Raw genomic sequence first — 27,865 nt, 5'->3', positions numbered from 1 at the left:
ATATTGAGGTAAAAAGAAAAAACACGCTGTAAACTGCTGTAAGTATGACTGCTAATCCGTTATGTCTCTACACTGACATGTAACAAGCATGATATAATATTGAATAGGTGATGCATTACATAATCTATTAATAAATCCATTTATCTACAGATCATTTAATATCCAAAAACTAATCTGCACAGTGACCACCCTCAAAACAACAAACGTACAAACGACCACCAATCTACACATTTGCAAAACATTCCTTTATTATAAATAAATCTCCTTTTTGTATAAAAACTGGCATGCTTCAACCATGGCATTTTACAGGTTCACAACCCAAGGCTACAACCCGATTAGCCAAGACAGCAGGAGGAAACACACTCATCTCATTAAGCAAGGGCGATCCATCAGACAACGGTGAGACAAGAATGAAAAAATCGTCACAACCACAAAAATACTTACAAGTAGAGAATAACAACAAACATGTTTGAGTCTCATAGATTTTCTCTTACATTTCTCTTTTTAAATATCTTTTAAAATGTAATCTGTTAAATCTCTTTCCCGGCCCCACCTTTGCCCTTTTAGATATAATGTCTACATGGTTTCTGAGAGTTTTTTTTCTTTTCTTTTGACTTTTTTTTTTATTTTTTATTTTTTTGTAGGTTTTAATAGTTACTCTGTCCACCACAGTGTCCTATGGTATGTCACTTTTTTCATTTTGTGTCTTTTTTTTTTAAAACAGGTAAGTTCATGGTAGGACCAATGAGCTGTGAGCAGCGGGAAAGCAGGCACACTGACTGGCTGTTTATGTGGTCCCACCTCTCTGTGGTTTTGATGCGGAACGATAAAAAATGTCTCATGCTTGGATTCCATTGGGCGCTCTGTCTCTTTTTCCGCCAGTTCTTCGGCCGATCGGCCAAGAACGACGGCTCCTTCTTTCGCTCGGCACTGCCCCAAGACACGCCCCCCTCTCCTTCCCGTCCAATCCCTTCCTTCTTCTTCTGTGGTCCCTTCAAATGGCATGATTGTTGTAGCTGACATATGTTGTCTTAGTTGATGAAGCTGCGTGGATTTGGGAAGGGTGGAGGATGAGAAAAAGGAAAGGAGTCGGTGTGAAGTGTTAGGATAAGGAAAAGAAATTCAATATGATTGAGAAAAAAGTGAAAAAGGAAAGAAAGAATGAAAGAGAAGAGACAGATTAGAGCAATGGAGGGGGCAGAAGAAAGGGAGAAAAAAGGGAACAAAGAGCAGTTGAGAGCAGATTTTGCTACAGATGGTCACGTAACAGTGTCACATCCACAGTCCACCTGAGTTGTTGGGGCTTTTTGTCAAACCCATTATGTCTTGTGTCCCCTCAAGCGTTCCATTGTAAATGTCAATGTTTTTGCAGCAAGCACAGGCCTCTAACTGCGCCATTGTTATACTCTGATGCTTTCATACAACCCTTTTATTACTATTTTCTGTTATGTCTTTTACTTGTGTTTCACCATCACACTGCTAGAATAATGGAAAAAGGTCCTTGATGAAAAAATATATATATCAAAGAAATGAGTGCTGAGTGCATTCAGACTTGAAAAATGCCCAAAGCTTTTTATTGATATTTTCTGGAGAGCACTCTTAAGCAAAATGTCAGGTAGCAAAAAAAAAAAAGACAGAAAACTCTTAAACTTGCTTTCTGTCTGTCACTGTTGTATAACCCATGTTTCAAAAAACTTGAGACATTGAGTAAAACCTAAATAAAAACTGAATGCAATGATTCGCAAATCATTTTTGACTTGTGTATGAGATATTTTATGTCCAAACTGACCCATCAGGCAGTACTGAATTAAAAAAAAACACATATTTGTTTAAATGATTCTACGTGGGATCGGGCACACATGGGAAAACTGCTGTCTGTAAACACAGTTTGTGGCTGCATCTACAAATGTAAGTTAAGAGTCTCCCATGCAAAGCGAAAGTCATATATCAACAACATCCAGAAACGCTGCTGACTTCTCTGTGGCCCGAGTTAATCTGAGACAGACAGATGCAAAATGGAAAAGTGTGCTGTGGTCTGAAGAGTCCACATTTCTGTTTGTTATCAGAAATCATGGATGTTATGACCTTCAGGCTAAAAAGGACCATCCAGAGTGTTATCAGCAAAAGTCAGCATCTTTAATGTATGTAATGTCCAGGACATGGACAAGTTTTGAAGCAACATGTGCTGCCATCAAGACGTCGTTTTCAGAGATGTCCCTGCTTATTTCAGCAAGACAATGCCAAGACACATTCTGTCTGTGCTACAACAGTGTGGTTCATAATAAAAGAGTGCAGGTACTAGACTGTATCTAGCAAGAGTAAGAAAGAAATTCACTTTTAAAACTTTTAAAAAATTACTGTCCTATATTCCCAAATGGTTACCGAGTGTTGTTAAAAGAAAAGGTGATGTAACACAATGATAAATACGCCCCTGTGCCTACGTTTTTGGAATGTGTTGCAGGCATCAAATTCATAATGAGTCTATATTTACAAAAACAATAAAGTTAACCCATTTGAACATTAAATGTCTTATCTATGTACTGCATTAAATTCAATATAGGCGGAATAGGTTTTTGCAAAATATTGCATTCTGCTTTATTTATGTTTTACACAATGTGTTTTAGAATTAGTGGTTTTATAAATAAATGTTTGCTTCAGCCATATGGAACTTTTTTATTTGCAAACTTTTTGCAAAGTGAAGCATATGAGGAGATGACTAAGCAGTTTAACTATTGGCTAAATGAATGAACTGTGACCTGCTCTCTTCACTGGTGCTAATAAATTGCTGACAGGGAAAACACAATTCGCCTTCACAGGTCTGAAACCTATTAAACCCCCACATACAGTTTCCACAGAAACACATGCACAGCAAGGCTCAGACAAATGTTTTTACGTGATTACAGAAGATGTGTTAGTTACGCACTTAACTATTAATAGAAATACACACACATACACACACACACACTAAAAGCCCCACAAATCCATTTACATTTATAGATCGATCGAGACTCACACAAGACGTGTGTGGACACACACACATGCACACAGCTAATCATGCACATTCACATGCACTCCTGTCATTTCACTGGCAGACTGCTGACACAGGGGAACCAGCTCAACACAAAACAGAGCTTTGAAGTGGATGCAACAGTGCTTCACTGTCAGAGCTCGCAAAAAACACACAATGCTTTTTAAAAACTGTCACTGTTGCAGCTGTTTTGCCATGCACAAAAAAAGTCAGGCATGAAATAGATCTTCAAATCTAAATTAAACTTCTGTTAATTAAAAAAAGCTTCATGCATAAATGTACAACAGCTCCAACAGCTGTTGGGTGTAACCTCTCTATATGTGCATGTATGTTATTGTGCATGTATATTATATGTTTTTATGTATTATAATCAAAATAAATCAAACTCAAATTAATAACTGAGAGCGCTAGAATTACTCATAATTTCTAACCAGGTTTGCATACAGCATATAAATGTTACTTATTGTTATGGTCTGATACCTCTTGTATATTTGGCCTTATACTTTCTATGGACCTCTATGATGTAGTTTTATATAGTTTATTATATGTATAATTATAAAATTTTGGTGTTCTCTTACTCACTGTTGGTCTCCATGCTCTCACATAGTTCGGTCTTCACCTCTCCGTTGGGCCGATCTCCTCCCTTCTGGGTCAGTTTCCCCGACATGGTGGCAGCTGTCACGATCGCCTGTATTATCATTCAGAAATCCATTGATCGGAAATGAGGACTAGAAGCATTCACAGAGATCTGTTATCTTACATCTTAAATCAATATAAGGAGATTCTGAGATAGGATTTTTTTTTCCAAATTTGTCTTTCCTCACCTGAGATGGTGAGGAAATCTCACATACTCAGATACTCAAGATACTCATACTAACTACTATTCTCATCTCACTGAGCTAAACAACTCTAAAACCACTTGTTTTTCTCATTTAAAAATACCAAAACACACTGAAACACACACAAATGGAACCAACAGTAAATCAGGAGAGTTTATTTAAGATTCTGGGAAGTTAAGATGTTTGTGCAATACACACTTCCTATCTTTTGTTAGGAACACTGACCTCTGTCATGGCTTTTTCCATAAGTTAGGTCCTAACCCTAATTACCATGGTTACCAAACAGAAACTGCAAGTTAGGAAGTTTCTGTTCCACATAGAGTATTTTTAGGTCTATTATCCTCATTTAATCAGCAGAATTCATATTTAACATCAGTCAAAGTATGAAATTGAACCAATTAACGTATGGAAAATACTATGGACATGTAACATGTGACACTCATGTCCGCCTCACCTTGAAGCTGCGTTTTCGTTTGGGTACGTTCTGCTCCGGGTGGAAGAGGATGATGTAGACCTTGGGCATGTAGAGCATCCCCAGAGACACAGAGGCAGACAGGCTGAGAGAGATGGTCAGGGTGGTAGTTTGGATATACATCTAGGAGGAGCGAGACACAGAGAGAGACAGAGTCATTTATCACATTTCAAAGGTGTCAGAGATAGTCTGCGTAATCGTCCAACTACAGAACACGTCTGATGAGGGAGAGAGGAGGAGGACAGATGGGACAAGGTGGGGGGAGGCAGGAAGTAAAAGATGGTCTAACAAGAGAGAAATTAGCAGAAAATTTGTGTAGCGACAGCCACAGTGACACGCAGGCAGGTAGATCAAATGGTATATGAAATGATGGCACCAATGAAGTTGCTTAATTGCCTGTGTGCTGTAGAGCTTGTCTCTTTGTCTAAGAACGGGAAATGATTCTTAGCACTTTTTTGGCAGGCTTAAACGCCAGATGGGTGTGGTTTACTGCAAGTTGTTAGTGACAGAAATTACACTAAATTGACTTTCAGACGTGTTTTATAGTATGGATTAAGTTTGGCCCAGATGAGACCTTCCAGGAAGAGAAAAGTCTATTACTTGGAGATTTAACTGTAGGTGAAATGGAGTTAGGAATCAGTACGTTTCTATATTTAATATATATATACTGTATAATGAACTATATGACAGACACTTGTGAAAGGTGGCTGCCTCAATGATAATTATGAATGGAGATTCTGGCTTTAAGGATGAATAAGTACATAAAAGATAAAAAGCTGGGAGTTAAATTGCATTGCTTCACTAATGGTTAGGATCTAAACAGCACTGCTGTCTTACAGGAAGATAAAAATATATATTTTTCATAGATTTAGCTGTTAGTGAACGAGAGTTAACCTCAAAAAATCAGTGCATATCTGTATTTATTCTGTCAAGAGTGAGTTGAATGACTGCAGGTGTATTGTCAAACAGACAGACAGGTAGACAGATACTGTCCAGTTTGACAGACTATATGATAAGCACTAGTGAAAGCACGTCACGTACTGTCAGACTGAAAAAACAGATATGACACTAACTATAGGCAGGCAGGCAATTTTTTATGTACATCCTACTAAATTAAACTACTTTACTACCACCTCAATTCTGCCAAACAAAGTTAGAGGAAAGTCATAACTAAATAAGGCAATTTTTGGAGAAATTGCGGTGTGAAGGCTGACGCTGAACAGCATTGCTGGCTTTGAGAGTCTAATAATATCAATAATGTATGAAAAATGTGGAATATTTGATGTTTGATTGGAATGTATCACTTAAAGTATGAATGAGGATATAAAATTTGAAAAGAGAATAAAGATTTGAAAAAGTATGAAAGGGATGAAGAATGCAAAGTACAGTGCGAGCTGGGTGCTAAAGTGAATTGCTTCACTACTGACTGGGTGCTAAACTACGATGAATGGAGATTCTGGGTTAAAGTATGAAAACAGTATATAAAAAGTTGAGTTGTAAAAGTGGGAAAGGCATGAAGGATGCAAAATACAGTGTAAGCTAGAAGATAAACTGCATTACTGGCCTTAAAGGATGATAAAATCCTATTTTTTCAGAGATTTAACTGTTAGTGAACTATCGTTACCTCCCAAAAGTCTGTGCATTTCTGTATTTATTCTGTTAAAAGTGAGTTGAATGACTGTAGTTTCCAAGTAAAAGAGACAGACAGGCAGATGGATACTGTCCTGTATAATGGACTATATTGCATGCACTAGTGAAAGTGTCTAGTCAGTGGACTGAGGATAGATACGATGACACTAACTACAGGCAGACAGTCAAAATTGGTATGTACATCCAACTAAATTAGAAAGCTTTTTTTTTACCACTTCAATTCTGCTAAGTAAGTTGGAGGACAGTTATAATGAATCAAGAAGACAGTCAGACAGACACACATACTCTATGCACACTGCAGTGGACTGAGCACTAGTCCTCAGGTCCTTAGTGAGTTTCAGAGAGGAGTTTGGAGGAGGACAGACCTGACACAGCTGACAAGCTCTCAAGACATGGGGCTCATCAGGAGAGCACTGTCTGCGGGATATCGAGGGAGACAGACAGAGGAAGGAGGGGGTGAGATAGATGGAAATATGTGGGAGAATAGTAGAAATGGAAAGCCTGCAGGGGAAAGTAATAGAGAGACATGGAGAGAGAGGGGGGACGGAAGAAACATGAAACAAAAGCCGATGTTATTATGAGGTGGGGGCAAGTGAGGAAAAGAGAGGAGGGATGTGACTCGCGGAGACACTGATGAAGTGAGAAAGAAGGCAGCAGAAGAGAAAGACAACAGTGGCCAACTACGCTGTCAAAAGTGCACAGACACACTGATTGAGACGGTGCTGGTAACTACAGGCTGACAAGAAGGAGAAAAGTAGAACAGAGAGAAAGTAAAGCCGCGCTGTTACATCCACAGTGACTACACACCTCATACAGCCAGCTTCTGAAAAATCACATCAGTGCTGCACTCTGGATAACGTTTGATCCTCCACTGTTGACTTCATTTTCATTCATGAACTGTAACTGTCTCTGCACAGTCCCATTTGTGACATATATCACAGATGATTAAAAAAGCAATAATATATAGAAGCCCTGCCTCAATAAGAACTAAGTCCTTTTATATTACACTGCAGGATAGAAAGCTACCTAACAACGTACAAAAATATACCTATATATGCACACATTTATATTATTATATGTGTATTTATTCACATACACATATACGCACACGTTTATTCATACATAAATATCAACTGCAGCCATGGACACATTGTGCTAACATTTATGGGAGACTTAATAAGACTGTGTCATTTGGGACAAAGGTATCATGCAGGTTGTGCTTAATTTTCATTTTTTAATTTGGTAATTTAATTCAGGATTCATTGAAGTCTGTAAATGCTGTAAATACGCCTCTAGAAAAGGTTTCATTCTGAGAACACATTAGGCCATTTGTGGAAAATTGGAAATTGGAAATGGACATTACAAAAAATAAAGAGGATGTGACCCCGGGATTCTCAATCAGACGTTACACCCCTGAGCTGCTCTGGTATAAACGTGTCTAACCAGGCTAGAAATGAATAGTTTTATGTTCTCCAAATGCAGTAAGTAATACATGAAAAGTATGTCTGCAGAAACGCATCCTTTAGTAAAAGGTGTCTAATTTCTCAGCAAAAATGGACCAGACCTCTGGACTGTTGCATTCAACAAAAAAACAATAAATCTAATTAACTAATACTTTCATTGAAAACATACCTGAATACCCCCTCTGACTGTGTATTGGTGGGTTCATACATATTTTTACATCTATATTTATGAAAACTTAACACATTTCCTGGTCCCTAATGCAGGCGCATCAGCACTAGACGCCTAACCCCAGCCCTTTCCATATCCCTAATCTGAACCCGATTCTAACCTCAACACCGAACACATTTACCACAAATAGCAACACGACTTGTTTATTGTCCTGAGCAGCAACTGTAAAACCTACAGTACCTGTACAAAACAAGGAGAAAACACTAATACTGCAATACAGCATACAGTTTAATCCCAGGAAACAGGATTCCCAGCACATCCAAACAGTTACACATTTCCTGGGAAATATAAAAAAGTTTTGTTTTTCTTAATATTCTGAACATTTGGAAATATATTTAGAAAATAAATAGAACATAGATAACACTTTTAAAACATATTAAACAGCTGTGTGTGTGTGTGTGTGTGTGTGTGTGTGTGTGTGCTGGTGGAGCACATCAAGCGCTTTCATTAATTGATTAACGAACACAAAGTACCATTAATTCAAAAACGTCTGTCCATTAATGCAGTAAAGTAACTACTAAAAGTAGCTTTTTGTGGAACTATTTAAAAAAGACTGAACAATGATGATGTGAAGTGTGTGTGTCTGTGAACAAGGGATCAGATCAGATGCACTGGACTGAGGATCAATGAGCGGTGTAGATTTTTGATGTTTCCGTACTGCGCAGAACATTCACTCTTAGTGGAAAAACAGGTATTCTGCTGATATAAATTGTAGTGACTGCTCTTTATTTCACTGTTCTCATGGTCTGATTCCTGATTGAGCACCACACCCTGAATATATCTCTACTTTCATAAACAGGCTACATACTCTAGTGTTCGTGACTGCCTTCTGTTGAAACTGCACTGTCAGTTCAACATTTTTATGCAAAAGAAGTCACTTTTTTGCCCTTCATCTATATAAAAATGTTTTTATGTTCTTTCAGTGCACTTACATGGGTCTTTTAAAACTCTATTATGTAAAACACCTTGAATTAGTTCTGTGTGAAATATGCTATATGAATAAAGCCGTCTTGCTGTGCTGAAACCCAAGTCTCAAACCGGCTTTTAGAGAAGCCAGAATGTCGTCATTCTCAAGGTCTTAAACTTGGTCCTCGCAAATACTGTGGAGGAAGAACACACACACCTGCCTGAAGGCGTAAGTTGATAACACTGACAGTAGCCAAAGGGAAAGGGGAGTGCACAGCCAATAAACACACACACACACACACACAGATACAAAAGCCAAAAAAAAGAAAATTAAATTTGTAGCCGTGTTGTATAAACAATCAATTTAATATAAGCCTTTCATTTAAATATACATACAGCATACAGACAGTAGGCATAAGCTTACATGGAAATTACTCACACAGTTTAATTTTGTTTTTATGGATGACATTCCTGTGGCGGCATCACAGAGCAGGTCTGCCTGGGTTAAAGAGATCTGCCTGTAGCTCCCCTACAGGCTCTGATAGCAGTTTAAACTCCCTCAACTCTCAATCGGCCGACTTTCACGTCAACCACAAGATCGCACGCAAACACACATACACGCACGCTACACAAAGCACTGTTGAGAGTGTTGTTGAGACAGATCACTAATTAAACCAAAGGAAAAAACAGATCATGAGAGAGACATGCAAGAGAGAATTTGTGGATTCAGTCGTACTTTGCCGTGTTGTTTCTTTCTCATATTCCTTGCCAACAAATTGCACTCAATTGAATTGTACTGATACAGAGATCAGTGAGTGGCTGTATCAGAGAGGAACAGATGGAGTGTTTTCGGTAGGAGAGAGACGGGAATGAAACTGAGATAGAGAAAAAAGATTGAAGTCAATGAGGAAGAGTGAAAATGGAATTACCTAGAAGAAAAAAGGCTGAATACGAGTGGAAATGACAGTAAAGGAGAGATTCCCTTAAGCAGTGAACTTGCTCTTATCAAAACAGCAGTGAGACTGCTGATAGCCGCTTCCATTACATCTAGCCTTTGGTCCTAAGTTGTGGCTTCCAGCTGTTATTTACACAAAGACACACATACATGCACGCATCAAGGGCTGAAACTGTCCTCCTCCGCCCTGCTGTCCACAGCTGATAATGGCCAAAAATGTGTGCGTTGGGAAGAGCGCGCTATTATCCCAAAAGTCACACTTGGAAAGTGGACGATTAGCCACGGATGGCTGCATACAATGTGTTCCCTTAAGGTTTAAAACATTTACAGACGGAGAGTCTCTGGTCCGTGATAGGCAGAGATTTAGAAAGAGGAACAGAGGGGTAGAGTGACGGCTGATGTGCTTTTAACACCTGGGGACAGAAAAGGGACGAGAGGACCGGGGCTGGAAAAAATACAAAGAGGATAAAAATGAGCACCAGCATCTGTGGACAAATACTTGCCTTTGTGTAGCGCTTACTTTTAGTCTGAAGGTTAAGGAAAGTGATGCTTTAGCTAAATTGTTGGTCAGCATCAGTGAGTATTATTTCCCAAATTGACTTGGAAGTGCTGCGCTGATTATGAGTGTTTAGGAGTGTTTTTATTGTCCTCTCAAGTGTGCTCATTTTAAAAAACTGCTTGCTAAGGACTTTTGACAGCAGGACACCTTGTTATTTTTCAATTAGGGCTTAAAGGATACTTTCACTGTCGTTTTACCAACACAGATCATATCACAATGTGGATTACCACCATTCATAACTGGTCATATCTATGAACTTTTCCTGTTACTCTACACTCTAATAAACAGGTCTGGTCTGCTGTGCTGGATCTCTGTATATACACTTAGCTCCTACACACAAAATAAATCAAAATGTGGTGATGAATTGTATCTAGTGTGCACACAGTAGCATTCGGAGCCCTCGATGTACAAAACCTGGGCTTGATCTATATATTTTTTTTCTCTCTGTGGCCACTCTGAGCTCCGTTTCTCTCGTATTGAAAATATTTGAAGCTCAAATTCCATTTTATGCTCATAAGGCTGTATCACAGTGATCACAAAGACTGGTGGTCCCCACGTTCCCAGTGGACCACAAACACTTGAAAAAGTGAGAAAGAGTTTGTTTTTAATCCGGATCCGGATTGAGACATAGCACTAACAGATGATGAGGTGTATTCAGGTGTGAGTGAGGCACAAGCTTGAGAGACGAAGCAACTTCATCAGTCAACACGTCTTTGACTGTTTGATTCCTCATCAACTATGAGCTACAGATGTACAAACTAAGTTTCCCCAAAACAAATACAATTTATGCTACAGTTTGATGTTACACATGACATATGTACATATCATGAGCAGACCGAACAAGTTTGGACCGATGCAACACTGACATTTGTATCACAAATACACTCTCTGACTTCAGAGGTAAGTTTTCTAGATGCAGCAGCATGGAAAAAGCCTGACTTATAAATCTGAAGCCAAATACTTTTTTTTTTTTTTTTTAACAAGCGCCATCGTATCTAATGTAAGTTGCTGAATAGCTGTGTAAGAAAGCAGTTCCCGGGGGACATGTCTGATCCCTCGAGACAGCAGCAGCTTGATATTTAGGCCACCGATCAGTGAGTTAAGTGTAGAGATAGCTGTGTTCCCTTCACAGCAGATAGCTTAAGCATGACAGCTAAAGTTGATGCCTATTCTGGGTTGGCTGTACTGCAGATACATCTGGTGAACAGTACATCAGAAGCAAATGATCTAAATTAGGCCTATCTTCCGCAGGCACTGCAATTTACACTCGCTGGTATACACAGAGGAGAGGAGACATATGTCATGTGCACATTAAATTAAGACTTAAAACATATGCTGAATAATTGGAGAATGGCATTTAATCACTGCTTTTGAAAACAGGTCGTACGAAATGTGTTGAGTCAGACCAGCACACAGATTGCAGCGGTCTGAATGGTCGCATGTGCACACGCAGATAAGCATGTCATCATACAAATATGAATCAGATTATGCATGGGTTATGAGAACAGACACACACACACACACAACTCTTGGCCTCTCATGCTTGATGAACCAAGACACGGAACATTCGAAGTCATTACACTGCGTCTGTGATTTATTGCAAGCCCTTTCAAATGTACCACAGAGTGAGAAAAAGGGTGGTGAAATCAAAGGGCTCTGGACAGCAACATGACCAACATAGCCGGCAGCAGAGAAAGAGGGAGATAGAAAGATATAGAAAGCAAGGAAGAGAGAGAGAGACACAGATGGTGTGAGTATGAAAGACACTATGGGTAAGTGGGAGAGAGAATAAACACAAGGAAGAAAGAGAAGAAGCAGGCAAACAAGGAACAAGAAAGGAAAATGTGAGGACAACCATCAGTTGAAAGGAAGTGGAAGACGACAGAGAAAGAATGATGACAAAGCAGTGCAGACGGACAGCGACAGAAGTAAGGAACAAAGTCCTGCAGCACTGATGAAATGGAAAGTTTCCCCGCAGGACACTTTCAGGGAAGCTCACGCGTGTTCATATTAACACAACTTCACTTTGTGTTCAGCCTAGCAACCAGCTTTTTGTTGTGTGTTGCCAAGAGTCTGAGTAGTTGCCTGTTGTCATTTGGCGGCATTGATGTGCACAGTGTGGTGTTTTTGATGAAGTATTTCAAGCGTAACCGACCGTAGAGGCATTTAATCGTTGATAAAAGAGTAGAAATGTTACAGTGAACCTCCGAGCAACCTTTGAATCCTGTTTTAACACATATTCTTACTGATATCCCAGTAAACAGACAGGGACATGTCTTAGAGCAGGTTAACACTCAAGTGGGATCCAACCGTGATGTCACCCGTTGGTTTGTGGACTACTGTTTTGAAGCCTCGAGTTTGCTTTATCGAGGCAATGCATGCGGCAATGCAGCAACAGAACCCTGATTTATATTTGACCAATACTGCCTAGGTTGACAGTTTGATCTGTGTTTTGGGACACTCGGTTTGAAACCAGACACAACATGGTAGCCGCCCGGTCACAATCTGTCTCGTATTACAGCTAAACAGTCATGAGGCACAGCAAGGGGGTAAACACTCCAGAGTTTGATTCAAATGCACTCAACAGGGCTGGGGTGAACATACCCTTATTCCACACAGAAAGACACTGTTCATATTCTCATAAATTGGGATTGATTGGAAGACAATGACTGGGGCTAAAGTAAAAAAAAAAGTTTGACAGTAGAACAATATAGTTATCTGTTTGTATAAAGCTGAACTCATGTTCAACCCTTTGTTGTGGCGGAGTCACAGAGATCTCCCTCCAGATGTCACTCCGATCTCCTTTTGTCTCCCAGCTCTCATTTAGAATAAATTACTACTGGCGTTTTTGTTTCATGTTCCGAGTCAGTGAACGGTCAGAGAGAAAAAGAGACCAGTACTAATAAAAATATGGGGGTGAGAAAGCATTGTGCATGATGTCTTGTATCTTTCCATCTCTCCATCTTTTCCTTTTCGTCCCCTCATCTCTGCACCACACTCCAAACGACTTTGTATCTCTCTCTAAAATGTTTTTATCTGTCCTCATCCCTCCTTTTCTATATCCCTCTTTATATCTGCCTCTTAGTCTCTCTAAACTCTTTCTGATTTTATCTTTTGCCTTGCTAACTGCCTTTCTCGGTTTGTTTACTATCTCCCCATTTCCCCCATATACTCTTTTCCCCTCTCCACCTTAGCTCCGCTCATTTAACATACTACTGTCTGTGCATTGATAATGAGTTTAGGCGTCCTTGATGGGTTCCTGTCCTAACTGAACTATTTTACGAGCGAGGTGACTTTACAGACTGCCCGAGGGTCCTAAACTAACTTCGCACAGACATTCAGGTTCGTGTCTGAGCCTCCTGTGTATGTGTGCGTGCATATTTGTCTCTCCGTGTGCCTAATTGACGCCTCCTGTTTCAGTCCACACACGCCATGGGGCCACTCATCGTTTTAATCACCTAAACCATGGGAGGGTGAGGAGATTTCATTTTTATTTATTTATTTATTTAAAAAATGGGAGCATGACCAAACCAGTTTTCACCACTTCTAAATATGCATTTGCATTTTTTTTTATCTCTTTTCAAGTCAGTCTTAGGTTCAAACTATTTGTTAATCGACCAATTAAGTACAACAGTGAACAAATCCTAACTTTGGACCCTTCTTAAGTCCCGCCCCTTTTTGCTCTGTGCTCCAACAATAGTTTAGCCAACTTGGTTCGTGGTGCAACCTGAATTTTCTGCTTTCTTGTTTTTCTTAAGTTAGCTAATGTTAGCAAACACTGGCTAATTAGTTGGTTAAAAAGTGTTGTAGATTAGCTAGGTAGTTAGCACACAATTTTGTCACATTAAGATTATATTATATTACATTAAGATGTAATTATATATCCAGAATGTCGCCTCTGAATCTTTGAAATTTGGTTTTCTATTCAACAAAGTTACCATCTAGCATATATTAGAACAGGAATCAGGAAAGGAGAAAGTTGATCGAGGTGCTGGTTCTAAGTTTCCTGAGCTGTTATTGGAGCACATGGGGAAAAAGGGCAGGACTTAGAAGGGGTCAACTGTGTTATCAACCTTTATCTGAAGACTGTAAATACGATCCATAATAATTCATGGTCATGAGAGCAAGAGAACAGTACAGAGAAAACAGAAAAAAAGCACTGAGAGCAACTGTGAACGACTAGCAATGTGGTGTTTCTGGTCAGCTAGTGTGACAACATTTAGCTTCAGCTGTAGTTGTGTCTGATCGTATGTTCAGACCAAATCACAAAGGAGACTAAAGAATAGAGCTGCTTCGATTGATCAATTACGAATGGATTATTGAACTAATCGCCAGTTCGTTTGATAGTGGTTTATTAAGTGTGAGTATTTCAGAACAAAAGCCAAAATTCTCTGATTTCAGCCCCTTAAATAGAAATATTCTCTGTTTTCTTTAGTCCTCTGTGACAGTAAAGTGAATATCTTTGGGTTGCGGACAAACCAAGACATTTGATGATGACATCTGGGCTTTGGGAAACACTGATCAACATTTTTCAGAATTTTCTGACATTTTATAGACCAAATAACTGATTGATTAATGCAGAAAATAATCAACAGATTAACCAACAATGAAAATAAACGTTAGTTGCAGCCTTACTTAAGAAGAAGAATGCCTTAATGTCTAGTTGATTTTTTTTTAATCCTTCCCCTCACTCCAAACTAAATCATACTCAAGTTGTGTTGGATGGACAAAACTCACCAGAAACTATTTAGTCTATTTCACTGAGAGGGGAAAAAAACAAAAAACATTTTCACTTCTTCTTCACTTTTATTTATTCAGTTTCTCTGACCTGAGTTTAATTTTACATCTCATTTACTTGATGCTCTTCTCCTGTACAACGTTTGAATAGCCATGGAACCTTTGCATTTGTTCATGCCAGTTTTTCAGTTTTGTACTGTCGTATTGTTTACCTTCCTCTGAAATTACCGAGATAAGATATTGTTTATGCATCACATTACAAAAACATCATTTGCAGGAGAGAACTCATAATGACAAATATGATCCAAGTGGTTAATTCTGCCTTTTTTTTATCCTTTGAAATATAGAAGCACTAAACCACCAGAGTATTATCTTCCATAAAGTATATCACCCAAAGACATGAATTAACCTTAAAAACTGAGTACTACTTCTGTCAATATTTCAGTTCAAGATATTGCACTGCAGTTATGCAATATATTCAATCCATATACTGTCAGTGAAGTTTCTTTACACTGAATCCAGCTGCTTTAAATAACCTTGCTAAAACCTGGCAGTGAAGAAAAGGTTCACAGTTTGTGTCTTAACATTACTTCAGAAACATCAGTTCATGGTGAAAATATAACAACTTGACAAAAGTTACACCAATTAAAGTAAGTGTTCCAATTCAAACCACCAACTGTGGCAGCTGAGAAAGGTATAAATTAGAAACCCATTTTTTAAAAAAGAAAAACCAAGTCCTTTCACCTTTAAAGTCATTTAAAAGGTGAGAGGAGTAGGTGTTTATTTTTTTAAGTTCTCATGCATGAAAAAGTTGAATTGGTAGCTTTTTATTCTTAAGACATGTTTTATTCGGAGCTTGTTATATCCTCAAGTTGCACGTCTTCACATGCCCATCACACACATTTTTTTTCCAACATAGTGCTGTGATGAAGAAGTCTTAAAAAAAAAAGCTCTGACACAGGATTCTCCACCATAATATTTTAACTTTGTCAGTGCAGCTTAATTGGGCCCAAGCGTGGTCACTTCTTGTCCGCAAGTGCCTCATTACCTTCTACAAAACAGCACTTAGAGACATATTTTCCTCCATCTAATCCATACTGGTCAAAAGGTCCGTGTGTGTGTCATAAAGAAGTGCACACGGTATTTTGTTGTTACATCTGTGTTTCCTCTGCCACAGCTTGTTAGTGCGCCTCTCATTGATTTGCAGATCTGCACGAGGTTCGCCCAGCGATCTCAACTCGAACAAATTTCAAGTCGCGCAAAAAAAGGTTTCAGAGTAATTCATACCGATGGGGTGGCCCTGCTGTGAATAGCTTTCTATCTCTGTCCTAACTGACATGATTGAGGCCCCACTGTGCACAGCTCCAGCCAATTAAAATACCCAGCAAGGACTTCCATGGAGTGTCATCCTTCAGCAGACTGCTGTCCAAGCTGTAGGGAAAAAATGTGTCACACCTTGAGCATGTAAAGCGGGATTAACTGTGTGTCTGCTCTTCTGTTACGGATGTTAAATTGGGAGTTTCTTCAGCTGACATTATGCAATCTTCACAGAAACTGAGCTGGAAATTATTAGCACTGAGTTACAGGCCAACCCTCTTTTGTAGTTCCAGTGACATTAATACGAAAGAAAAAGAAATAAAGTTAATAAAATCTTTGTCCTTTATTTGGTGTCTTCACTGAAGTTTTTAACTGATTATGAAAGACTCAATTTAATACTGATGCTTCAAAATGACCTACATAAGTTAATGAGACCATCAGCGAGAAGATTGTCTATGTAGTTATTCCTGATGCCTGTCACTGTGTCAGTTTCTCTGAGAAATCAAATGAAACAAGCCTGTGGTTACATTTTCCCTGCCAAAGTTGCAGTGAGTATACATTACATTGTATCATTATTACAGTGGGAAAGTTACCTTGTAACACTTTTAAGGGAATTCATGAGTCGTCTCATTGTTCCCCACTTGTTTTAATTATGTTTTTATGCAGAAGAGTCGACTACCTCCTCTAACTCAATCCTGTTATGAACATGAATATGAAGGAAATCATCGTACTGTTGCCTTGATGGTTTCCTTAATGATGCAGCGGTTCACAGAAATACTGTATGTGTGCCTCCACACTGCCAAGCTAATTATCGCTAATTGTGGTGATAAAATGATTTGGTGGTGATAATTGAGACGTGTAATATTAACCTGCAGCAAATGCTCATCAACTCTGGTCAACCTTTCCTCAACTGGAGATTTCATGTAGTTTTACGAGTTTTCATGAGTCGCTCGTGGTTTGCTTACATAGCAGAAATATTATAGTTTTGTTTTTTTTATTATATTTTAGATCTTTTTTGTTTTTAAATGTTTGTTTCTAATTCAGTTTAGTTACAGTAATTTTCCAGTTGAGTTTTTACTGGTTTTTGATTATAATATGAGGGATATTTGGGGCAGATTTAATAAGTTGAGAATAGGTATTACAATACAAACACAAGGCAACTGACTCAGTCATGTAGATCTCAGTCTCTGTTAACATACTGACAATACCTCTGGATGGTTGTCTTGTTCGACCGAATTGAAAAAAACTAAAACTTAAGACATTTGCATATTTTTGTTGCATTTAGTTTCGTAAGTGCACAATATGGTTTAAGTAAGTTTACATTTTTATTCTTATTTCAGTTAACTAAAATGTGCTTTAACACCTAGTTAGTTAGTTAGTTTTAATTAACTATAATAATCTTCTTCTACAGCTGCAGCAAAAGTAAAGCTTTCCATTTTGTTGTAATGTATTCTAAAGTTGCTGTATGAAGTAAAAAATAGTACAGTGAGAACTTTAAGTGTGCTCTGCAGTAAAGCTCAAACAGCTTTCTGACAAGTCAGGTTGGTTGCTATAGTGATTTTATTTGGATAGTGGAGTAGGATAGAGGGAACAAGCTGACATTGTTTGTCTTTTCTTTTTTCATTATTGCATCTTTTGCAATCTTCTCAGGTGGAATAGTCCTACTCTACAAGTGGAAATGACGCCCTTCTGTTAACAGTAATTCAAATCAAAGTACACACACAGATGCAGCTGCTACTCTGATGGACTCGTACACTGTTTGCAGGCTAAGTATTCATTAGTATACACATAAGAATGGAACAAAAGTTATCAGTCAGACCTTATCACTCACATTTTGGGTTCAACATGCCAGTGTGTTCACATACAAACAAAAATAGTTTGCCCTTTGTTCCAATGGCTTAACACTTAATGAGGGTCGACACTCAAACGCCCCAGCAGCATTAAAGCTACAGGAACATGCACAATGCAAAACCTTCCAGCTGCCTCGCATCACTCCACTAAGCCCCTCCCACTAAACCCACAGGTTCAAACAGCAGCAGAGGGCGTCATTTCCTGCCTCGCAGGGCTTGCTCTCAACAACGTGACCCTCGCCAAGAACGCGGCCGCTCTCGCCGCGACTCTCCTTCTCAAAGACACCCCTCCAGCACTTCACGGCCCCAGGGCAGATCGCCTCGGGCATCGGAGGCAGCTGCAACGCCATCTAACAGCGGGATGAGACGAGAATACGCCACAAACACCGCTGTCTCCCTTCAAAAGTTATTTCCCACTGTTTGTCATCATGCCTCTTTATCACTCGTCAATACGAGCGGCGTGTCATCGAACATAATGAGCCCGAAGCTCCATGTGAACACGCAAATGTCCTTCACACACATTTCATACTATAAGTCATTGTATGCAAAGGAGTTACTGTAAATGTATCACAGGTTGCAGGATTTTCTGCAGGGTGTTTCACCACTTATTCATGCTTTCATCTTCTGAAGGGACACGTAGAGCAGTCGACCCTCTCTCCGAAATGACCTGCGACTGGCCAAAGTCTCCTGTCAAGGTCTAGATTTTCTAAACTCTGAAGTCAAGAGGAGGTGCACCAGTCTACGTTTCTCTCAGACCAATTGAATTAGTATGCTGAAAGGTTAATATAGAATTTCTGCCCAAGGACACCAAAAATAAACTGCCGAACACAACCCATTTGGAAGCAAAGACTGGAATGACAACTCATGCCACTACCCCACAACTCTTTGTTGACCAGACTATTTATTCTTGATTCAGCCCTGATTGCTTCCTGACACTTCGAGTCTGACAGAGCTCCAAAATGCTCGAGCCAAGTATGTCTTTACCATTGCCAGCGACTGCATGCCAAATTATTGCATCTGCACAGCAACAGCTTGAAAGGCAACAAAGTTTGAATTTCTACTGGGACAGCAGTAAAGCACTAATTACATTGGGGTATCTACAGTGCCTTCATTAATCAATTTTCCAGTGTTTTTCATTTTGCTAAATTATCATCCTCATGGTTAATAAATACAACTTAATTTCCTTAAAATATTGTGCATGCGCTCCAAATACTTAATAAATTATTCTCATAATAGACTAAAACAATCAGAATTTTTAAAATGTATATCTTAAAATTGAATACAAAGTTACAGCTAGTTAGTCAGCTGCAGTGCCTGTGGTGAAGCCTTTTATTGTCTATTTATATATTTTTTTGCTTTGTCATGCAGTCTGCCGCTCTACAGGCTGACACATGCAGAGATGAAGAAATGTCAGCTAGAGTGGAGGTGGAAAATAAACAGAATATACAACAGCATATATGATGTTTGTCGTTTTAGAGTAGTAACAGAGATGTAAGGGTTGATGGAGATGACTGTTGCATCGCGCGCTGAAAGGGAACTTTGTGCAGAAGTTTGGATTTATACTGTTCTTTGCCTGTCTATATTGCTCCCTTGAGAAGAGTTCTTGTGTGTGTGTGTGTGTGTGTGTGTGTGTGTGTGTGTGTGTGTGTGTGTGTGTGTGTGTGCGTGTAAGTGTGCTTAAACGTATGTGTTTGCGACAGCAAAGCATGTGTGTGTCTATGCAAGTGTGTGTGTGTGTGTGTGTGACTGCAAGCATCTCTGTGTGAGGTCCCCCCTTGGGCGTCCCCCCCCCCCATCCTTCAACATCTCACTGTTTGATGTCAGGATCTGACACTTGCTGTCTGTCTCTCCCCATTTTCAGCCAAACGACCAAATCCCACCAGAACCCTGCACAAGATTGCAAAACCTATTCCTTCAAAAATGAATGAAAGGGGTTTTTTTTTTTTCCACCCTTACACAGCCTTGTTGAAGATAATCACCCCAAGGATTGGTAAATTCTGTCAGAGTAAAGACGACATGACGTCTAAATCCAGCAGAGGAAAGAAACATTGGTCAGATGTGAGCTGCTCTCTGTATGTGATCCCTGATCATTGCTACTGGAGGAGTTATGAGCTTAGATGCGGGAACATCAGAATGTTCCCTGGCAAGTCTGATTCTAAAAATAGAGCTCAGTATGTTTTAATTCAATTTCAACAAATAAAGTTTACAGTTTGACGCTAGTTTCAGTCGAGACAGATTTATTTATATAACCGAATATCACAATTTGCCTCCAGGGGCTTTGAAGCTATACATATAATAGCATCTATTCTTAGACCTTAAATTCTGATATGTAAAAACTCAACAAAAAAAATTAAAGGGGGAAAAAATTGACAAAACCTAAGGCAGAGTCGTAATATTTTCTTATTTAATCATGACGTCAACCAAAGGTAGTGTGGTCAATTTTTTCTACAAAGTAGAAAAGCATTTTTCACCAGTTTGTCATGTGAGAGTTTCCTGTAATGCAATCAATGGTGCAGGGACGTCATATTTACATAATTATGCATCCACAACATGTAATCTGCATGTCAACATCAGCTACACACTTGATTGAAGAAGCAACTTAAAGCTCTTATAGACCGTGTCCATTTTTCCCTCAGGCATGCCATACACACTCTGTTTCTACTGAAATGGTGTCAATGTTATTGAATATATGGGCTGCCACATTTGAGGCTGTGCACTTGGTAATGACAAACTATTACTCCAACACAAATCAACATTATGTTCGACAGCTTGCAATTTTGTCCAATTCCCTAAAATTTTCCAAGAAAAAAATTGAATGAATGATTTTTGTTGTTGTTGTTGTTGTTTACAAAGCATCACACATTTCATGCTTTAGGAGTAGTTCTCTGGCTGGGAGGAAAATGCAGCCTGGTATGTTTAATTCAGGGCAATTTTCCCCCTTAGGATGCATAAATCCTAACTGACAAACTCTAATATTTAACCAATTCAACAGCCGCGGTCAAGATGTTATACAATTGATGTTATTTGCTTTGGTTTAAATGCACAAAAGAAATCACTACTATAAACGACCGACTTACGTGTTTGCCTCTCTGAGATGTTTTTGCATATGATGAAAGATCTCCATCTGTTTACTCTTGCTGAAGATAACACTTACTAACATCTGGCTTGTTTTTCCCTTTTTGGAATAAAGGAATGAAGAACTCTCACCTCCATCTAGGTTTATAACTTCTTGGACTCTTTTGGTCCTTTTTCATACAAACAGACATGACTTTTGTCATGAAGCTACAAAAAATGTCATAAGATGCTAAACTCCTTTAGAGCTGAAAGCGAACAAGAAACAATATAATAAAGGAGATGCCTGAAAGTACAAACTAAACTTCAAACCACGGAGGTTTAGTTAGAAGCTACAAAAGCAGTGAAAGCTGGAAACACAAAGACTTGCTTTTGTCTCTGTTCTCCTGCACTGAAATGAGAAACAAAAAACAGAAATGTAGATTTGTCTGCTGGCAATGGGAAAAGGGCCAATTGCAGGTTTAGCTGCATTTAAAAATCCTGCATATATGCTAATTTTGGTGTAAAAACTGTAATAGTAGGCACCATAGTTCTGTGAACAGTTAAAAACAAGCTACAGGCTTACTATGTCATGGTGAATGCAAACAATGTTTAGGTGAATGTTGTGTTTAAGTAACTAGTTTTACAGATTTTATAGACTCTGACACAAGCTGCAGCTGAATCATCCTGTGGCCAGCCGAGGTACAAATGGAAATAAATTGAGTGTTACAATAAACCCTGCAATGCAATTTTTCCAAGGTACTTGTGTAGAATTGTGTTTGGGACGCCTGTGGGTCTATGTGTGTGTGACAGAGAGAGTCAGAGAGTCAGTGATGATCTTAAAACACCCATGACCCCGGAGCTTTGGCCATCTGCCCGATTCAGACCTTCTTCTCTGCTCCTTCCTCATCTTCAACCCTCTCTTTGTTTCAACTTCACTCCTTCTCCTCTTTGAGATAACTTTCTCTTCCCCTCTAACATTACCTTGTCTCTCATCCTCCATCTTTAGCGTTGATGGATCTGTAACTCTCATCCTCCTTTGACTCTGCCTGCTAGTAATCGTTGACGTCTCTCTGCACTCCCACACTCTGATTCAATCTTTCTTTGCTGCATTTTTGCCTTGCTACATTCTCTTCTTTTCCTCCAACTCCGTTCCCTTCTTTCATCCTCCATCTTTCTCTTTTACGCTGTTGTTCCCACCCTCCTTCTCAGCGTGTCGCTTTTATTCTGCTTCTCCGTCTCTCTCCTCAGCTGTCTCCCCCAACCTCTTCAGATTACTATAGATTGATTACCGACGGTTACCTCGGGTAAGGATCTGGGCGGTCACCGGCCCTCCACCGGGAACACAGTCACGGCCATAAATCTGTCTGAGGACAGTGAGCCGTAACACAGTGTGTATATGTGTGTGTGTGTGTTGTGAGCAGAAATGGATTTGTGAGGCAGGTGTATAGATTGTGTGTGCTCTTTATATACTTCTGAGGACCACACACAATCACTGGGAGGGGAAAAAAATGAGGAAAGTTACTCAAAGTGACGCCAGTCTTCATTCCTTAAAGGGGGGATTTTGATGTAAGGGCAATTTTAGGTCATTCTTGGGTCATTCCTTGGTCAAAGGTTAGCGTCTATATGTGTGTGTGGGAACATGAGTGAATGTAAGACAGAGATATTGAATGTGTCAGAGAGGTAATGTGAATGGGAGGCCTTGAGAGACATACTGCAGGTGTGCATGAATAGCAGCTTGAGTGACTAAACCTGTGGAGTCATACTGTTCAGAACACACGGCTCTGTCCTTCAAACTACAACAGTGCACAATTCAGCCTGTTCCCAAGCTGGGTTTCAGGTGTGCCGCCTGCCTTGTTGTTTCACTCTGTACCTATTAATGTAGACCAAGATGTTCATGTCCACAGCAGCCAGTGCCCAGCTGCACAAAACCACTTAAGCTAAGGTTTCCCTTTAATTTTCATCTGAGGATGCCTTAGAAAACAGAAGACAGTCCTTTAAAAGTTAAATAATTCATGCAACATAAGACAATGACTGAATTTATTGTGACTGAGGGGGAGGAAGAGAGAAAACCCACTGGATGCTATGAGTGATACATTACATTTGACATTAGCACTAGCACCTTTGTAGCTAGCTAGCCAAACATTAACATAACTTTGTCTCATATATTAATGTTAGCTACATTGTTTTATTGAATCTCAACAGTTTTTGTCCCCTTTCTTGCTATCACAGTCATATGTTCATATTTCTTCAATACTTCATCTATGGTTTGCTTCACAGCAGATTTCTCGCATTGATTTTGTCCATTACTTTTTTTTTCACACCATCTGATTGCATGTATTTGTTATGTTCTGGATTAAATTCTGCTTTGGGTTATGTGCCTGTGCTTTCCATATTCTTTGAGGAGAACAACATTTTCATCTTCTATCCAGTTTGGTTTTATTTTCTTTTTGTTCTCTCTTTGTTTTTAATTTTGGAGAAGCTAGCTAACACACACGCTATGAAAGGTTGTTAACAACAATGCTGTCAAAAAAACAGTTGTTTTTTTTTTCCCCATAAACAGCAAAGACATGTACCGCCCTACTCTGGATCTGATTGGCTTGCCCTGATATTCTGCAATGAGTACTAGCCAATCAGAGTCAGAGTAGGGCAGGTCATGACTTCACCATCATGGGGAAAAGATTTGCACCAAGTGATATTATCTAATCAATTGAGAGAACCGTAACCGTGGTAAGTGAAGTGCATGTGTGCTGTAATATGAGAGTAACTGCCAAAAGAACATTAGTCTGAACACGAGAAGACAATCTAAAAGGCTCTGAGGAACAATCCCCTCAGCTTAGGGAACTATTTTGCTTCAGGGACAAACTTAAGTTTGAAACTGAGCACAGATTCACATAAAAAATATAAAAGTTTAGCGAAGAATATCTTCTGGATGGACAAAAACGGTGCATCTTGTACATGCAAATCAGACATGTTCATGGTGTGTGATACAAAATATCTCAGCTCATCTACACTGTCAAACAAACATAACTAACAAAACCAAAGAAATAACTTAAACCACTTAAATATGTGTTTGCGCAAGCAAAAACAAACACAATAAAAACACACATGCTGTGAAATAAAAAAGACGCACATGCTCATGCACACACGCAGTGAATGGGTTTGTGGGTAGCAGCAGGGTGGCTGATTCTTCCTCTGTTGGTGGCAGGAGATAACAAGCTGACCATATTTAAGACATCTGGAGAACAGGAGAGGTGGCTCACGGGGAGAAAGGAAAAGAAAGATGTGAAGACACGGGGAGAAGAGAAGGAAGAGAAAAAGAAAGAGATGAAAGATGGTCTTCCATCCATAGTGTCAGGCAAAGAAATGATGAGGCTGACACAGAGAGAGCTAGCTGGAGAGAGGATGTACCCTGTGGTTAGGGCTTTACAGCTAGCAGAGAGGGGCAAAGGCAAGCACACACACACAACACACACAACCTTTCCCATTTCTGCAGGGTGCGGCAGAAGCTGTTTGGAGCCAGCAGCCTCTGCATGGTAGCATGACCTATTTCAAAACAATACTTCCCTGGCTGGTGATGGTTAGGAATCCCTCTCTCCCTTTCTCAATTTATCTCTCACATTCTTATTCCGTGTCTTGCTGTCTCCACGCATGTCCCCCTCTCTCGCTGAAACTTTCCCTTTCAATTCTCATCTCTCCCTCGCTTTTACATCTCTTCTCCTCTGTCTGTTTTTTTTTTTTTTTTTTTGCTCTCCTCTCTTTTCTCTGCCTGCTGTGACTCAGAGCCATGTTGAGCATTCAGAGGAGAAGAGTGTGAAGCACAGAACACAAGCGATGGGGAGGAATCGGAGGGAGGGTGTTAAGACGGGGGAGAAAGAAAAGAGAGAATATGAACATATGCGAAGAGGTCATGGAAGGGACGAAACAAAACTACATGGGAGGGGAAGAGAAGAAAGCGATGGTGAGTGGGTGAGGACAGAAATCTGCCTTTATCAGTAAATGAAACACATATGCACATGCCGAGAGAGAGTGTGTGTAGCAAGAGAGATAAGGTCTTCATGTTAATGTATGACAAGTTTTTATTTAAGCCTGAAGCTAATCATTCTTCAGCGTGGTTTCGAAGTACAAACTCAGATTTCACCATCATATTGGAAAACCAATGGAAGATTCCAACAAAAATTCACACTAATGTAACTGCCTTGACCTTCCTAACTACACACAGAAGAATTCTGCTACTGTGAAAATCCTTCGTACTTTTAAATCTTGGATACACAATGTCATGTTTTAGTAGGTAAAAGTAGGTAAAAATCTGATTTTCCATAAAGGGTTCCTCTGATAGATTTTATTCTCACTGGCAACCATTAAAAAGTTATTCTGATCAGTTGCCTGCCAGTAAAATTTTGCTTTGCTTTGCTTTGTCTGCAATGTGTGAGTGCTTTGCCGCATGTTTGCCACAAACTGTAAATTAAGGATATATGGACGCATAGATATGGTTGCTATAGGTACGTGTTCCTGTGTGTATGTGCACTGACCTTTCAATCTGAGTTTCGGATTCTTTACATTCGTCCAAGTATCCAGTCATGCAATTAATGACTGACTGCCTTTTTGTTTGGTAATTTGCTTTTTATACTTAATTCCTTCCTGTTCGTCTTGTCACATTATTACAGTTTACTATGATCCATCCATTTCTATTTTTTACACCAAATCCCACTGATATTTTACACCTTTACTGCTATCTTTGTTATCTATACTACCAGACAATCAGTTTGTCCTTTGTGGAAGGGGTCTGTGGGCCACGGTGTAAGAAGATTAAGGGGGTTCTGGACTGGATGAAGGCTTTACACTCCAACAGGCTTCACAGGCTTCACCTCTCTATTCTGCTCCACTCTGACAGCTCTGCTGATCTCACTGTACCACGTAGAAAGATCCAGCTCTTCACCCATTCAATGAGGCCTTTTAAAACTTTTTCAAACCGACCCAGTGAGAGGCAAGTCGTGCCTTTTCAACTCCTCAAAGGTTGATTATAGTATCCTATAAATATACACAGGAAAATTGCTTTTCTGACAAGAGCACAGACCCCAAAAAGGATCCTGAAACATCTAACAGCTGATAATGAGGCAAAGAAAAGTGGAGCATCAAAATTCATTCTTGACCTTATAAACAGTAGTTGGACTGGGGAAAAAGTCTTAACTGAAAGTCAAACTACTGTCATTTTCCGAGGCTTTCAAGCACTTCATGGCGCACTGACCCAAAACCATCTCTGTCTGATTATTTAAGTTTTTGAAAGTTTTGCGCTTCATAATGCACCATACATTTTTAATGTCTGTTTTCTTTTTTGTGTGTTTTCTAGTACCCAAAACCAAATTGCGTCCTACCATTATCTTGTTGAAATAAGCAGGGATGTCCCAGAAAAAGACGTCATCTGGACGGCAGCAGAGGTTGTTGACCTAAAACCTGTACATACCTTTCAGTACCAGTGGTGCCATCACAGATGTGAAGCACTAACACACCCAAATTACATCACAGATTCTGGCTTTTGAACTTTGCACTGATAACAGTCTAGGCGGAACTTTATGCTTTGTCCTGAAGGACACAACATCCAGCTGAAATGTGGACTTTTCCATTTTGTATCAGTCCATCTCAGATGAGCTCAAGCCCAGAGAGGCTGGTGCCATTTCTTGACATTGTTGACACAAGGCTTTTGCTTTGCACGGCAGAATTTTACCTTGAATTGGTAGATGCAGCAACAAACTGTGACAACACTTGTTCAAGGTTTTCCCATGTCCATGTAGTAATATCCTTTATAAAATCATTGTTGTTGCAGTGTTGCATTAGGAGTCAAAGGTCACTGGCATTCAATCTTGGTTTTCAACATACTTCACACACTGTATATGCTCATAGCCATAATCCAAAGGATGTTCTTATGGTCAAGTCAAGTATACACAGTGCTTAACAACAGTGATAGTGTGTTGTGCACTGAGTGCTTCCAAAATGTGGATGACCTACACAATACTGTGCCTCAACACAATCCGTTTAGACACTTTAGAAGCTGCTGTTGCTCTCCTACAGTGCTGCTTTCTCTACTCAGCCTGCACAGACATCGCATAAGACTGCGAGATACAGGTTGAAAGTTTTGGATAAGTGCTAGTAAGAGGACCTTGAGGATTTCCTGTTGCCAAAACCAAGGCAAAGTTTAAAATGCTCCCACAGTGACCCTAAAAAGAAGCCCGCCCGGTGGAAGATTCAAGTCCTCGTACTACAGCCTTCACGCGGGCCACTGTCTCAACAGGTGCCTCTTCAAAGCCCCAAGGCCAATAACAGATGAACAGCTGCCGTAAGAACCTTTCAAACACTTCAGGGCGAGCAGGGTCACAAACATGATGCAAAAATTATGAAAAAGTGACGAAATAGAACAACTGATATTCAAAGTATTCTCATGCTATGAATCACGCTAAGTATCTAAGAGGGACTATCAGTTGTTGTGTTGCAATATAGTCGAGTGTTTATGCACGCAAATAAGTACAGCAGTTTTAAAACTAATCTTAGACCACTGACAATACTGAGGAATGATTAGGCAGAGCACGGTGGCCATTTGATGACAGAGTTAATCATAATGTGACTTGCGTTGTCATCTAACCTCCACCTAACTTCATTGTAGCCACCTTTCCCGTCTCCCCCGTCGGAAACCAAACCTATGCCCTTGGTAGATCTCTCCTCATTAAAGCCCCATCAACGAGTCACATCATTACCTGTTTATTCCTCTCACTCGTCTTTCTCCTCCCTCTCCTCTGCTCTCTCTGTTAGCCAGC

At 39.6% G+C, this 27,865-nt stretch overlaps 1 protein-coding gene across 2 annotated transcripts in view; it reads right to left on the bottom strand.

Annotated features, from left to right (window-relative positions):
* Positions 1-224: 224 nt before the first annotated feature.
* grm8a (glutamate receptor, metabotropic 8a) overlaps positions 225-27,865 on the bottom strand; it is a 287,101-nt gene continuing 259,460 nt past the window's right edge. The window contains exons 13-15 of one of the 2 annotated variants that reach the window (XM_084710663.1): positions 4,322-4,462; positions 3,607-3,716; positions 225-1,044 (exon numbers count right to left, since the gene is read on the bottom strand). In XM_084710663.1, the coding sequence (XP_084566789.1) occupies positions 1,032-1,044; positions 3,607-3,716; positions 4,322-4,462 (264 nt within the window). In that variant the 3' untranslated portion in view covers positions 225-1,031. The remainder of the gene's footprint in view (positions 1,045-3,606; positions 3,717-4,321; positions 4,463-27,865) is intronic. The other variant, XM_084710661.1, reaches the window with a different exon arrangement.

Source organism: Lutjanus erythropterus, chromosome 22 (assembly GCF_056507025.1).
Source record: "Lutjanus erythropterus isolate fLutEry1 chromosome 22, fLutEry1.hap2, whole genome shotgun sequence".
NCBI lineage: Eukaryota > Metazoa > Chordata > Actinopteri > Lutjaniformes > Lutjanidae > Lutjanus > Lutjanus erythropterus.
The sequence above is the reverse complement of the archived record's forward strand: the minus strand, read 5'-3'. Positions and strand labels throughout refer to the sequence as shown.